Source organism: Anser brachyrhynchus, assembly GCF_964034855.1.
Source record: "Anser brachyrhynchus genome assembly, chromosome: 20".
NCBI lineage: Eukaryota > Metazoa > Chordata > Aves > Anseriformes > Anatidae > Anser > Anser brachyrhynchus.
The window spans coordinates 6,222,746-6,236,816 of record NC_137713.1 but is presented as its reverse complement, the minus strand read 5'-3'; the positions used below and the strand labels follow the sequence as shown (position 1 = coordinate 6,236,816).

The 14,071-nt window shown below is 40.9% G+C and overlaps 1 protein-coding gene and 1 long non-coding RNA gene across 8 annotated transcripts in view; one reads left to right on the top strand and one right to left on the bottom strand.

Moving 5' to 3' along the window:
* Positions 1-77: 77 nt before the first annotated feature.
* Positions 78-14,071, bottom strand: part of MYO1C (myosin IC) — a 60,496-nt gene continuing 46,502 nt past the window's right edge. For all 7 annotated transcript variants that reach the window (XM_080563412.1, XM_080563415.1, XM_080563416.1 and 4 more), the window contains 21 exons: positions 13,712-13,817; positions 13,246-13,326; positions 12,748-12,839; positions 11,414-11,508; positions 11,141-11,187; positions 10,796-10,876; positions 10,502-10,607; positions 9,833-9,950; positions 9,514-9,627; positions 9,256-9,332; positions 9,020-9,088; positions 8,482-8,566; positions 7,746-7,905; positions 6,990-7,073; positions 5,652-5,745; positions 5,488-5,543; positions 4,814-4,949; positions 3,752-3,822; positions 3,216-3,313; positions 2,855-2,954; positions 78-1,780 (listed from right to left, as the gene is read on the bottom strand). In XM_080563412.1, the coding sequence (XP_080419538.1) occupies positions 1,754-1,780; positions 2,855-2,954; positions 3,216-3,313; positions 3,752-3,822; positions 4,814-4,949; positions 5,488-5,543; positions 5,652-5,745; positions 6,990-7,073; positions 7,746-7,905; positions 8,482-8,566; positions 9,020-9,088; positions 9,256-9,332; positions 9,514-9,627; positions 9,833-9,950; positions 10,502-10,607; positions 10,796-10,876; positions 11,141-11,187; positions 11,414-11,508; positions 12,748-12,839; positions 13,246-13,326; positions 13,712-13,817 (1,897 nt within the window). In that variant the 3' untranslated portion in view covers positions 78-1,753. The remainder of the gene's footprint in view (positions 1,781-2,854; positions 2,955-3,215; positions 3,314-3,751; positions 3,823-4,813; positions 4,950-5,487; positions 5,544-5,651; positions 5,746-6,989; positions 7,074-7,745; positions 7,906-8,481; positions 8,567-9,019; positions 9,089-9,255; positions 9,333-9,513; positions 9,628-9,832; positions 9,951-10,501; positions 10,608-10,795; positions 10,877-11,140; positions 11,188-11,413; positions 11,509-12,747; positions 12,840-13,245; positions 13,327-13,711; positions 13,818-14,071) is intronic.
* Positions 1,428-6,764, top strand: LOC308180961. The gene is made up of 3 exons (XR_013941254.1): positions 1,428-1,536; positions 2,587-2,756; positions 3,774-6,764. It is a non-coding gene; the product is annotated as an uncharacterized lncRNA (long non-coding RNA).

Sequence of the window (14,071 nt, the reverse complement as noted above, 5' to 3'; positions counted from 1 at the left end):
GGGGCAGTGTGATGAATGGGGTGGGGTGATCCCAAAGTTAAATGTGGTGGAACAGTTTTTACAGTAAAGACAAAGTGTTTTCATCATAAAAATTTATTTAGCGGTTTTGAAGAGGTTATATAATAGCGTATACAGCATTGTATAGTATATACACTATATAGCATATACAATAGTATGGTGTATATGTACTACAGTGTATACAGCATTCCAGGCCTGGGGCAGTGTTCGGTAACTGTATAATGTCATGAAACCTAAAAGTAGGAGACTGAGCTGATTGTATGTCAGTGGCAACATGTTTGGTTATGTTTTAGTCAGGGCTTAGTGTAACTGCTGTTGCTACTGCATCAGGCTAGAGGTGGGATGTGAAGGATTGCTAAGGCAGGTGGAGTGCAAAATGCACGGTTGGAGGTCTGGAACTTGGAAATGGAAGCTGGAGCTGTGGTCTGCAGTCAGCAGGTATTGACACATAGCTGCCCACTGTGTAGCCATTGGGGGTCTTTGTTAAAGGAAAGTGCTCGGTACTAACTTCTGTGATGCAGCCCGAGACCTGATAGCATTCACATGTCCCTTCTGGGTTGGAGTCAGAGTTAGTGATATGGCAGCTTGCTTAGGAAAATGGTAAGATGCTTCCTTGCAAAGGAGCCCTCAGCCAGTTGGTCAGTAATGCCAGTGGTGCTGAACGAGCCCTCTTCTTTAAGGCAGTAGCGCGAAGTGTTACATAAACACTGAAGCTTTACTGTGAGAACTCAAACTTCCAGTTATCCCTGAAGACTTAGGAGAAGAAAAGCAGTTTTTGTGAAGGTGCTGCTCTGAGCCTGATGAGCTGTGTGGGGAAGGGGCAGGCTCCCAGACAGGAACAAGGTGGGAGGGAAAGCTCGTGCATGTCCTGGCTGAGGGCTCCAGGTTTCATTTCCAGCCTAGAGGGACATGGTGAAGTGGTGACCTCTGCAGTTGATATCGCTTAGATTTTGGTTGGCTGTGTGGATATGAAAAAGTTGCTACTGTATAAAAATATCACTATACAGCAAGAAATGGGAGCGGTAACTTCAAAAATAATTAAAAAAAATGCTGTATCCAAATCAGTGAAGTTAACATGATGGGTTAATTAATACCTTCTGTTCATAAACTTAAAAACAACAAAAATTCCAAATCTAAAACATAAGTTTCCATATCAACACCATTTCTTGTAGTGCATTTCTCATATTCAGCTATAAAGTATTTACAGGGTTTTTTTTACTCATTTACACAATATGGCTTTACTATTGTAACACAAAGCATCAAAACATCTCAGAGCAAAATTCTTCATAAAACATTTTGAATATAAAGTTTGGCATTTAATTGATTTGGCTGACAAAGCAGCAGCGTTTTGTTTTCTGATTGTGCTTTTTTGATGATGCCAAGCACAAATTTTGGTCATTTCCATCAGGGCTTAAACTCTATTAGAGTCAGAACTACCTCTCTCAGAGCCCAGCTGAACATGTTTCATGAGCCACGGTTTCACAGACATCACGTTGGACCCGTGTGTTTGCCACTAAGGTAAGGAAGAGAAGGCCTTTCTTTTGGAACTTCAGTATTAAGACAAGAAAGCAAGATGTGTTTTGTGGGTTTTCTGAAAGTGCAGGTCTTTGGTAACAAACAAAATGAGCGAAGCGAGGAAGGAGGGGGGGATTTTGCTGGGAACCAAGTCCAGCCAATTATACGGGGTGTGGTCAGACTGATGGAGGAAAGGGTCCTGTAGTGGTGGCACGTTTCATCATCGAGAGTTCAGACGAGGAGCAACCTGCAGGAGAAGATGGACAAGCTAGAAACCATACTGAAAACGAAGATGCTGAAACGGTTCTAGCACTGAAATATCCTTGAAGCATGCTGAAGCCTGGCCTGTAGAGTCAAGCTGTTTGTTATGCTATGGGTAGGTAAAGACAATTTCAGTGCCTCAGCACAGAGAGCTCTGGCCTCAGCAGGAAACAAAAGCAGGTACTGGCTACTGGTCAGTGAGCAGAGTCCACAGCAGTCTTGTACCTCTCTTCCTGCAGGTATACTAAAAACTTCTCCCTAACTGGAAAGGTGTTCTTAGGGATGGTTTGAAAAGGCTGGGGAGGGAAAAAAAAAACCAAATACTTCAGGATGTTTCTTCTTAGTATAAAAAGTCATTTGGTTTGTCATTACTGATAGCAGATGGAGAGAGAAGTGTGGTCTTCACTGCAGCATGTGAATTTAATCTCTTCCTGTGTACAGCTGCTAGGTAACCCATGGAGTAGGGGATTTTTTTGGCAGTGCTACATGTTTGTGGGTTTTACAGGATTGGACTGTTTGAGTGAAGAGCAAGGTGGAAATGGTGAATTCAGTGCTGAGACGTGTCAGGCTGCAGTAAGATGGGGAGCTGGCCTTTCTAGCTCTGATGCTGGTAGGAGAATTAGTGCAGTCTGAGTAGGTTCTGGGTTTGTTACCAGTCAGGCCTTCATCTCACAATAAATCAGCTGCGTGTGTGTAGATAACTAGCATGAAGACTACAAACAATTTAGGAAGGGAAGAACAACTGTATTTTCGCTTCCTGTGTTCTTAAATCTAAAACTTGATTTGCAACAGTATATCGTGAAAGAATCCTGCCAAAGAACCCAAGTGATTGACAGAATAATTGCTTGAGTTTGAGCAAGCCTGGCAGTCTCGTAACTGCAAGAGAAGTGCAGTGCAAAACTCCAACTGGGGAAAAGGCTCACAGACCCAGGGCAGTGCCTTCAGCAAGGGAAGAAATCATGGTACGTCTGTCTGCTGCAAGTACGTTTGGTAGCAAAACCTGGGTTCGGATGTGCTGTAAGCGAGCTACTGCTTCTTATTGCTCTTGGCCTGTACTCACCACGGTTAGATGGCCGTTCTTAGCTTTGGCTATGAGCAGTTCTGATCCTGATATAAAATCAATTATGCCTTCTTTGCCTTGTCCAACTGTGAATTTTATGCTGCAACGAGAAACAGATAACAAACTTGATGAGTGTGGGTGTGTGTGTAGCTCTACCCTAGGTCTGCTGCTTCAGGGAATGAACAAGCAGACTCCTGTTAGTTCAGATTAACTCTTCTTTGTCGTCTTAAAGAATAATTAAATATGTTTTTATGATGTATTTCTGACATATTTCTGTAGCCCTATAATGCTGAAGCAGAGCTCTGCAGAACCAACACAAGAAAACCAAAGCAGCTCCTGAGAGGGGCTTGGCTTCACTCACCTGCCCTGGTTGATGTTGACATTATTGACTTTGTCTGCCCGCATGGCTGTTTTTGTGAGTGTCTCGATCACGTGGTCACTCTGAAGTACAACATCTCCCTAGGCGAGAAAACCAGCAATAGTTTGTGATCGTGGCTTTTCAGTGATTGTATACCAAAATAATTATGTTGTAATTAACAGGGACGGAGCTATCTCCATAGGTTAGCTTGGAAAACACCTCTCAAGGTGCACCAGGCTTGGCAGTGATCAGTGATAACACCCCCAGCAGTTACTTTATTTACAGGGTAACAGTAAAGGGGGCAAGGGACAGCACTGATCCTGCCAGTGCAGTGCATCAGTCACTGGTGAACCCCATCTGTGAGCACACAAATATGAGCAAAATCCAACTTAAAGCTGGCACAAAGTGAGTTACATAGGGGGGCTGTTCACCTGTGCACATCACCAGTGTGCTTCACTCCCCCACCCACCGCCACCCTGCATCTTCTGCTCTTTGTGCCTTTAAAACTTGTTCTAGCGATGGCTGGATGGCCCAATTACCTTCTGTTTGTTATCCTCACAGTGCACGTGCAGCACAAACAAGTTATCGCTCAGGCTGCTGACGGAGATGCCTGCAATAGAGAACGGCCGTTTGACACCAACACAACAATACCGGGATTCCTGCATGCGTTGCAGGACCTCTCCCAGGAACGCAGCAACTGTTGGTCCCACACCGAGAAACCTGACAGCTGAGAAGCTGCGCAGCAGCAGTGCACTAAGGTGTCAGCAGGGAGCCTGAAGAGGCTGCAAGGTGACAGACAATCAGCTTATAGCTGGGCTTCTTAATGTGAAAAAAAAAATTTCAGGTGCCTCTGTCCATCAGAAGTAGGAATGCCTGTTCTCTGGATTTGTTTAACACCTATTTTGTATAATAGAGAGATCTGATTAGCGATGCCATTTGAGGTAGCCTAGCCCTAGCAGTGATGAACGTACAGCTCTGCAGTAATCATGTCTTATGGGAGTCCCAGAACCCCAAATTAGTGTTGCCTATGGAAACCATTTTAAATGGTGACAGTTACAAACACAGTAGGTAATTGCGTTAGGGTAACACTGAAATGATTAGCACAAAAACTGGCTGCAAGGAGGAACTGTAGCAGTGCTGGGAGCTGGAGCTGAGGCTGTGAAGTGAGAGGTTTCAGATAAGCCAAAGCCAAGTCATGTACCAGACTCGGCAATTTTCTTTCTCTCTGACCAAGTTTCCCCCTCTAAAAGGACCACGTCAATGTCAAATATTTAGAGGGCTAAAAGCCAGTGTCCCAAGCAGCTGCTGTGTAATAATGGTGCAACTTCCCTGCAGTGGAGATGTGCAATTGGGAAATGACTTGAGAGGTTTCTGGGGAGACGAATTGAGTAATTTTTGTGACATTTTAAGGAATTTAATTTTAGAAAAAAACAAGTTCAACATATTTCAGACTTAAAGTACTTGTCAGTACAAGATAATTCCATTCTTGTCCAGGAGAAAGACCAACTGGTTATTTTTTTATTATTGTATTTTAACTGAAGTTAGTTGTCATGATGACTAAAATCAAGTGAGCTAAACCCCATTTATGTTAGCAATCTCACCTGTCAGATTGGCATAGTCAATCCGTTGTTTGATTTTGGAGTCTTCAACAATGATGACTGCGTTTTGGGTAAGAAGCAGTTGCCGTGCTCTTGCTTTGTATCCTTTCCGGTCATATTTGATCACAGGAACTGCATACTGAAGTAAGTGTTATCAGTGCTAAAAATGCAACTTGCATAATTGGCAGCTACCTTCCATCTAGCCTAGAGAGCTTGCAGGAGGTACTAACCAGTGCTTTGTAAACTGGGAGTGAAGACAATCCTTTTGAGTCCTATTCTCAGTTCTGCCACAGACTTCCTTGTTGACCTAGAGGAGTTCTGAACAATAACTTGATGACTATGGCTGTCTGACTGTGCTTGAAAAATCTATGATTTAGCTTGTCTGCATAGACTTCATCGCTCCTTTCCTCTCCCCTTTAAGCATCTCAAAGCATCATGAACACCAGCAATGCAAGCTGCAACCCCTTTAATTCTAGCTGACAAACTTGCCCAAACCTCCCAATTGCATTTTTGAGCTACCAGGTCCTCATGTAGACTATCTTCCAAGGTGTTACCGGCTTAATGTTAAGGTAAAATTATTGCTATATTTCCTTCAGCACTCTAATCTTCTGATAAAGACTTAAATTCTGCTGCATAATTATGAAAACTTGAAAAAAATATTAGGACACAGGTCTTACCTTAATTGCTTCATTTTCTAAAGCCTGAAGGACTTTAGTGTTTATCTCTTCATTACCTAAATTAAAACCAAAGAGATGGGGTAAGAAAAATTTCAAGCAAGAAAAAAGAGGAGATGAATCCCCCCCCGTTCTTCTTCGTGTTCAACTTTGTAACACCTACTCACCAAGTCGAGTGTTGATGAAGAGTCTAGGAACACTCTGAGGGTAATTGTCTTTTTTACCCTTAAAAATCTCACTGGCAATTACTTTTTGTTCCAGCTGTAAGGACAAAAGATGTACTCTGTTAAGTAGAAAATCTTGCTTCAAATAAAAAAATGTTTGACTTCAAAGAGCCTCTGTGGTTTTTTTTCTTTTAAAAGTCATCTACTTTTGAGCTGAATCATGCTAATCAGAAAATTACATAAAGTCTTCCATATGCCCCTTATCTTTTCAACAGCTATCCTTGTTTTAGGATAGAAATTTCACATCTTTTATTTTTAATTCTCAAAAATATACACTTCTAGTTTGAATTTATCAAAAGCCAGAGACCAGATTTGATGTCTACATCATGTCTTTGTTAAAAGGTCTCAGAATTCTCCCACTTCAGAGATCCTCTTAGCCTAGTTAAGCTAAACAATTTGTTTTCCTGCTTTGCCCCGTAGGATGGTTTTTTTTCCTATGGTTCAGATATTTTTGCTGAAGCCTTTTCAGCTAATCACCATCTTTACTGAACTACTGACAAAAGAAGTTAAGATGTTATTAGCAGAGTGTAACACATTTATTACAGCTCTCTCATCTCTTCAATATTCTCTACCTTATCCTCTGACAAATAGTACAACTCAGCTAGGTGCCATTCAGTCCTGGGAGTTCTTGTTTAGAAGATGAGTCACCATAAACCTTTGGTCCTTTCTACAGTGGCAGTCTTCCAGGGGGTAAATATGACCAGTACTCTTAGCTCTAACTTCTGTTCCTTCAGAATGAGAACAAAACCAGGGAACGAGGAAACAGGAAATCCCTTTTGTTTTTGTATAGAGCAAACAGACAGGAGATGATTTACAGGTAAAAATGTGGATAAAGGATATTCATAAGCCTTGTCTGCTTGGGAGAAGAAAGTGGAGCTGTTTCCACCTCCAGCTCAGTAATGGCTGGTATTAATCCTGTGTCCTTAATCGTAGGCTCAGCCACTAACTAATCCACAGCATTTCATTACATGCACTTAAGACTTTACAGGCCTTCATAAGCAGTATGATATACAATCCAATTAAAAAAAAAAGTTTAAAGGCAACTATTACCATAATCTCTCAAAACAGTTTAGATGAAACTGTTTAATGTATACATTTCCTATTAATTAGCTCTCTTCACTGAGTTTTTTTAATATAAAAAAAAAAATATTGCTACCCTAAGACTAAGATGAATCAAATTTCAGTATAATTTTTAATATTTTTACCTAGAGCAACAATGAAACAGTATAGAACAATACAACATCAAAATAGTCTGTGAAAGAACACAAAGTTGTCAGGTACCTGTTGCTTCCACTCTGGGCTGATTCTCTTGCAGTAGGTCCAGACCATGTTCTGCATGCATAACTGTCGCAGGAGCTGGGATGCCTGAAGGGGGTTTCACACAATAAGTGAAAATAGCTCAAACTGACAAAGCAACTCAAACAATGAAAAAAAGAGAAACTACTGCAGAAAATCCATGGCTGAATTAAGATACAGTTTCGTTACTGACAATCACTTTTAAGTAATAAAAAGTCTATTTTCCACCTTTTTAAGACAGTTTGTCCCACAACATTCTCCATCTGGTTTAGAATTAAATGGCAATTGAAGAACAGAATTATTCCTTAGAATATGGTTTAGAATTAATGGCAATGGAAGAAATTCAGTATGTTCTGGAATAACCAATTTGTTATTCCAGCCAACTTAGCTGTCCAGAGGGAACTTAATTTGGTCAGAAGAAAAAAGAAAGAAAATTTCAGAAATGGATGGGAAGAACACTAGAAAATAGTGTTGCAACAATACCAAACTCTCTCAAGAGTTCAGCACTATAGCTCTAATAATTTTACAGCTATGCTAATTACACAAATGTGATGGTATTTTGATTAATTCTACTTGTAGAGATGCCAATGCAATGTGAAACCTGAGCGAGAACCTGGTTCTTTCTTGCTCTCATAGCAGGTGACTCCCCACAGGCCTTTGGTGGCCCGTGGTCTTCCATACTGCCATTTGTCTCCTCCAACTCGTGTATCATTCATCTGACCCTGGTGCAGCAGAGCCTACCTCACAGAGCGATGGAGGAGGAGTTGGCCAGGATTTGTCTAAAACGTTCTTTGGTAAATTACGCTTGAGGTTCATCAGGAAGGAAAAGCGGATGTAATCAAGGAAATACTCATTCTCTGGGCAGCGAGGGTGATTCCGGTAAATAAAACCCTTAATGAATCTGAGGAAGAGGAAAGAAAATAGAAGATTGGTCAAAACTGAAGATATTTAGAGGTCTCCTCCAACCCAACCATGTCTGGGTCCCCAGTAAACTTTCAGATATAGCTAGGGTAAAAGGTGAATTAACATAAAATCAATGGAGAATTAGGAGATTTGGGCCAGTCCCCAGAATAGACATCAAACTTGAGAGGAAAAGGGAACTGCAATTTATAAGAAAAAGGAACTCAATAAAATGGAGTGGATAACCCAGAAGGGCTGACTGCCAAAATGGAAGTTTATATAACAATAAAAAAATAGGCAAAGCAAGTTTTTTAATGTCTGTTGCATCTGCAGTCAGATTAGCCAAACAGACAGCCTTGCCCATTTTCAGACGTGCTTACTCAAATATTTGTCACAAAATAACTTCCTATGGTTGCTTTGAGATAACAGAATTCTTATTTCCTGAGCTTTATTTAATACTAGTTGTAATTTATTAATAAAAATCTCTGACATTGTAGTGACAGGTAACATCATTTGCATCATCTCATTGTTAGTAAATAAGTACCCATTCAATGGGCTGAGGTTACTGTTTACACACCTTCTGATAGTTTCTACTGCCCACTTCTTCTTGGCAGCTTTTCGGCGTCCCAAGGTTCCCCGCCACCAGGACTGGATAGCTATTGCTAAAAATACAAACATTTTACACAAAGTGAGCTCCTTCATACCAATATTGACTTCACACAAAACTGGCAACAAACAGTGCTTAAGTATGTACTCTGAAAAAAAAACAAAAAACCAACAGCCTTCACAGTGACACATGGGAAAGAATATAATTGAAATTCTTAACAATATAACGCAATGGATAAATGGCAATAAAAAGCACTGGCAGATGGGAACTGCTGTATGTATGGGAGCTGCTGTGTGAGCATGAGTTAAGCCTATTCTCTTACTCAGAGTCTCAAAGACTAACATGGAAGGAATGGGTATGCTAACATCTACCATTCTACTTCCAGCAAGGCTTCAGGGATTTTTCCTTCCTGCACACCAAAATCAAGTCACCTTTTACTTCTCAAAACAGCAATGGCCACTTCACCCACGCAATGACACACCATTGCAGTTTCCTTTCTCCCTCATACCTGAGTGTTTCATGTGCAGGAATTTTTTTCGACGGTAGAAACCTCTCCACGTGGCCTGCATTTTTGTTGCTGAAATTGTAAGAGAAACAGCAATTTGAAATCACGACCAAGCATATTTTGATACAAACAGGTTAAACTGTTCAAACAAAGAAAAAAAACATGAATAACACCAATAAAAAATATCACAAACCAGACAGCTAACTGTCCATGAAGCTACTGCAGTGTGTGTGACTCACCCAGGCTCTGCTTCCTCACTTCCAGAGCATCTTCCGTTGCAAACAAAGTCTTGGGAAAGCGGATAAAAATCTTTGTTCTAGAAATAGAAATTCAGAATAATGTTTAACATGCAGGAGAAGTTTGCTTCCTGCCCTTAGCATTCCCTTTGGGATCTCTAATCTTTTGCCTGCCCATTAAACAGAGAAGCTTTATTTAAGAGCAATGACATTGATGTCCAATGATTCATAACCTCAAATTGAGAAAACACGAGAACTAACCGTCCCATTTTGTATTCTTCCTGTTTGTAGCCAAGATGTTTCACCAGCACAGCCACGCCATCATGGGGCCGTCCATCCCATGTAGGCCACGTTTCTGGACAAAGTGATTTGTACCTGTGGATTGACAGCAGAAGAAATCTTAGGGAGATAAGTAACAGAAAGGGAGAGAGGTCATTCTCCTCTCTCCCTCAAAGAAATAACTCTTTCAGGTATAAGGGCTGCTCTTTGCTTTTTGGAACACTTTCCCGGCCTCAACACCTACAGGACCAAGACCAGGGGGAGGGAGCAGCAGGGAGAAATAAGGCCAGGGTAATCCTACCTCTGCAGAAAAACTTCGTATTTCCTTCGATATGCAAAGCCAGCTCTCCGCACTCTGAGGTTCTCCATCAACCCCAGGTATTTCACTTGATGTCGGATTAGGACTTCATCAAATCGATCTTGAGAGAGTATGAAAACAGAGAAACTTCATTAATGTATAGTTGTCCATTCATGCAGAGAAGGGAAATACTCAGTTCAGTTCAGAATTACCTTATATTACAGTTATCTTTAACCTCTACCCCATCATCATGGTTCAGGTCACACAACTTATTTTGTGTCTCCTGTCCCTCCCTCTTTTAGTATACATTTACATTTAGTTCCAGAATAGAATTTATCCTTTAGGATGTTCTACGCAGACAGGAGGAGGAAATGAGGGAGAATAAAATAATTGAAAGGAAGTTATGTAGGTTCACTATTCTTGACTTCAAATACGACCTCATTCTGTCACTTTACCCAAGACCAGTGCCTCCATTCTGATTCCTGGCTGCTGGTACTACCACCCCCCTCCCACAAGAAGCTCTGGCACAGACCCAAAATGAAAACTCTTGCAAGATTCATTCATTTGAGCTCCTTTCTGTGCCTCACTGCCTGGGATCTTGTGGTCTGTATAGCTGTTGTAGAAGAGCGCATAGGTGAAGAGCCCATACATAGGTGAAGAGCACAGCCATACCAGCCTGTTTAGCATCGTTAGGTTTCATGCATCGGATGTAGGATGGTTCTTTGGACATCAGAATTTCCATGAGTTTAGAGAGGCTGTTTTTAAACTGAGTTGCTGCCTAGGAGAAAAGAAAGAAAACCATGAATGATGTGATGACTTACAGCCAGTACCTGTGACTGCAGAACAAACTTTACAGTCCCCCAGCTTCAAAGGTAAGAGGCTTGTATTTAGGTTACCATGTTAGACAGGACGTATCTCTAAAAGAGAGGAAATAGCCACACTTCCACCCAGCTCTTGTATCCTTACCGTTTCGGGTCTCTTTTTGTCTGTCAGCTCCGTCCTGTCAAAACACTGATTTATGATAGGATTCTCAGAGTTGCACATGGTCTGCGGAGAGAGACATTTTCAGAGATAAAGTACAAAATGAACTTCAGAGGACTTTTAGAGAAACGTGACAAAACAGTTTTGGGTTGTTTTGTTTTTAATAAAACAAACTGAATACTTTAATTTGCCTTTTCGTAATGCAGCCCTATGGACATGCACTCTCCGGGTGGAGATTAAAAGAATCTTTTCCCTCAGATGCCACCCCACTTTGAACCTGCCTCCTTGTTCTGCTGCTGAGTATTGGGAGCACCCTGCATCCGTACTCACCTCCTTCAGGTTCCGAAAGAGAAGGTCATTGTTTTTATCTAGAAAACCTGGAAGAAAAAGAAACCACTCAGGCTGCCACCACTGTTCCACAGAAATTTCACAACGAGGCAGGAATTTGAGATGGGAAATTAATCTGGTTAATCAGATGATACATAGAACTACTCTATAACCAGATTTGTCTTTGCTACCTAGTAAAGCTGTTTTAATTCAGAGGGCAGGGGATGAAAGAAGGAAAAAGGAGTGAGAGAGAATTGAGATGATGCACACATTTACCTGCAACACTGTAGGTGACCTCTCCAGCATAGTGCAAAAGCCGAAACTCTTCCCGCCCTAAAGACTTGCGAGTTTTTTGGTCAGCAAGCTTGTGCCTGGAGAGAAAGTGAAGAAGCTTCATGAGGAACAAGCATTTGTTTCATGTGGGGAATCACCTCAAAAAACACTATGGTATATGATCCTAGAGTGGGACTAGATGAGGAGGAAAAAAATTAAAAATGACACTTGTTGATCTTTAAGACCAAAAGTAAAAAAAGGTGAGTTATCAACCAGCAAATCATAAAAATGTCATAAAATCTATTTATGTTTATTTCTGATAGATGAACTTTCAGCTTCCTGGCGAGGTTGCAGAGTGGCTCTGCGTGTACATGAAATCAGAGTAGAGGCAGCAGGCAAGAGGGCAGTGAAGATGTTGGCAGCAGGCTGGCATACTTGTGAGTTGCCATACAGACCCCGATCTGAGCAAAGCAGAACATTCGATTAAGAATAAAAAGAAATTTGCGGCTCTAAAACCAAGGCAGACAATTCACAAGCTAAAACATGGAATTCATATCCACAAAACTGGAGTGGCAGCAATAGGATAGGTTACCAAAGTCAAAGGAGGATTATCAACAGCGTCTGGGAAGCAGATGTAAATGAAGGTGAAATAGTAACTCCTCAATTTCAAAAGCACCAGCACTGCTAAAATCATTCTAATGCAAATACACCTCTGAACACTAATGTTACCAGCAAAATTCTGCTGCATGTTCCAGTTATTTGTAGGCTAGACTTCAGGCATCGGTTGTCACCCCCCGGAAACCATTAATGCTGGGTATTGATCTGGCATGGTACACCAAAACAGAGCTGGTCACACCTGAAGTACTGGACCAGGCCTTGGAAGAGACAAGAAACTGCAATCCTGCCCAGTTCCTTGGATATTAGCAGCTGGATGTCAGCAAGAGACTGGTGAAGAGGCAAGCCAGCAACAGAAAGCTGAGGACCTTTACACGTCTCACTCAGACTTAGACAATGTGTAAGTACAGAAGATTCGGTGCATAAATTGGACATGGTCTTTTCCTGCCAGTCTAACACATCTTTCCTTTTTTCTCCAACTCTGTTATACCTGCTTGTTCAATATTATCTTAACTCACAATCTCTTTGCAAATGAAAACATGGTCATCTTTTATGTGGGGCCCAGTATATCTAGGATGTATATCTAGGGCCCTAGTATGTCTAGGTTATCTACTGTCATAAACACAATGCTTTATAAAGTTACCCAGCAATAATTAAACCTGTAGGCTCTATCACACTTGGATACTCCCAGTAAAGATGCCCTCAGCTGTATGAACACTCACGTGAGAAAATGGGGGTGGTTCTTCACAGTTTCCTCCAGTTTCTCCAAGAACGTTGTATCTGTGGCATCCCCAGGTCTCAGACACTCTTCGTCCTGAAAACACAAGCATTCCAGTATTGATTTCTTTCTGTGCTTGTATGCATACAGGCCAACTCTAATTCTGTCTCACTGAATCATTGTCCCAGCCTGACCCTTTGGCTTTTTAATATGTAAGCCACCTCATGCCTTCACTTCACTTAGTTCAACAAATGAAGAATTGTTGAGTTGAATAGGAGAACAATTTACTCCTTCCAGACTGCCTGGATTGGAAGTTTCTTTCCTTTGGGCAGATGGGGACGACACAGTATGACTTGTAGTGGTGTCACTGTTCAGTGTATCATTGCCCTTCCCACCTGCCCAAGCAGTCCTAATATAAATTTAGACCTTTTTTCTGTGTTTTTCCCCTTGATTTCCACTCCACTGCCCCAGCGTTTCATTTTAAAAGGTCATGTCAACTCACCAAAATAGAAATGATGCCTTTGAACTTCTCTTCCACCAAATCACAAATGATTTTGTTATTGAAATATTGAACTGGTTCCCACTGCAAAGACAAGAAATCACACTTGGGTGACAACAATTCTTGACAGGAAAAAATGTGAAAATTTCAGAACATTTTAGACAGCACCTTACTTAAATAACCACTGTGTCATTTGAAATGTAAAGCTTTTTCACTCATCACATTTGTTTTCTTAACATTCCCTTTAAAAAGCATCTTTTTTATCAAAGTAAAAGATTGAAATGGCATTAGTTGCTTCCAGCTGTATTGCACACTGTTACCAAGGTAGTTTGAAAAGAAAGGTAAAAGAAAATCTCTGTAAATCATGTACTTTGGAGACCGTTATTAAAGCTCCTTTTCTAATCATCTGTCCTTGGCCTGCTGGAGGTGCTGCTAAGAAGACAGTAGGAGTGATTTTACTGGCTCTTACCGCTATGCCTTCTGACTCGTATTCCTCTTGTTCTGACTTTAATGTGAGCTCTATGAAGAGCTGTTGCAATTTTTCGTTACAATAATTAATACAAAATTGCTCAAAGCTGGAAACAAAAATCAGAAAAATAATCATTAATACTGTATGACAAAATAAGCTATAATCAGAGGACAGTAGCGTTAATATATCTATGTGTAATCAAGAAAAATGTGAGAGATACGGTGAATTATTTAGTGAACCTATATTTATTGAATTCATTATTTAGTGCATCTCATGAAAGAGTTCCAAAAGGACGGAGAAACAGACATGAAGAGTGTAACACTGAGAAAGAGAAAAACTACAGATTCAGAGTCTAGGTTC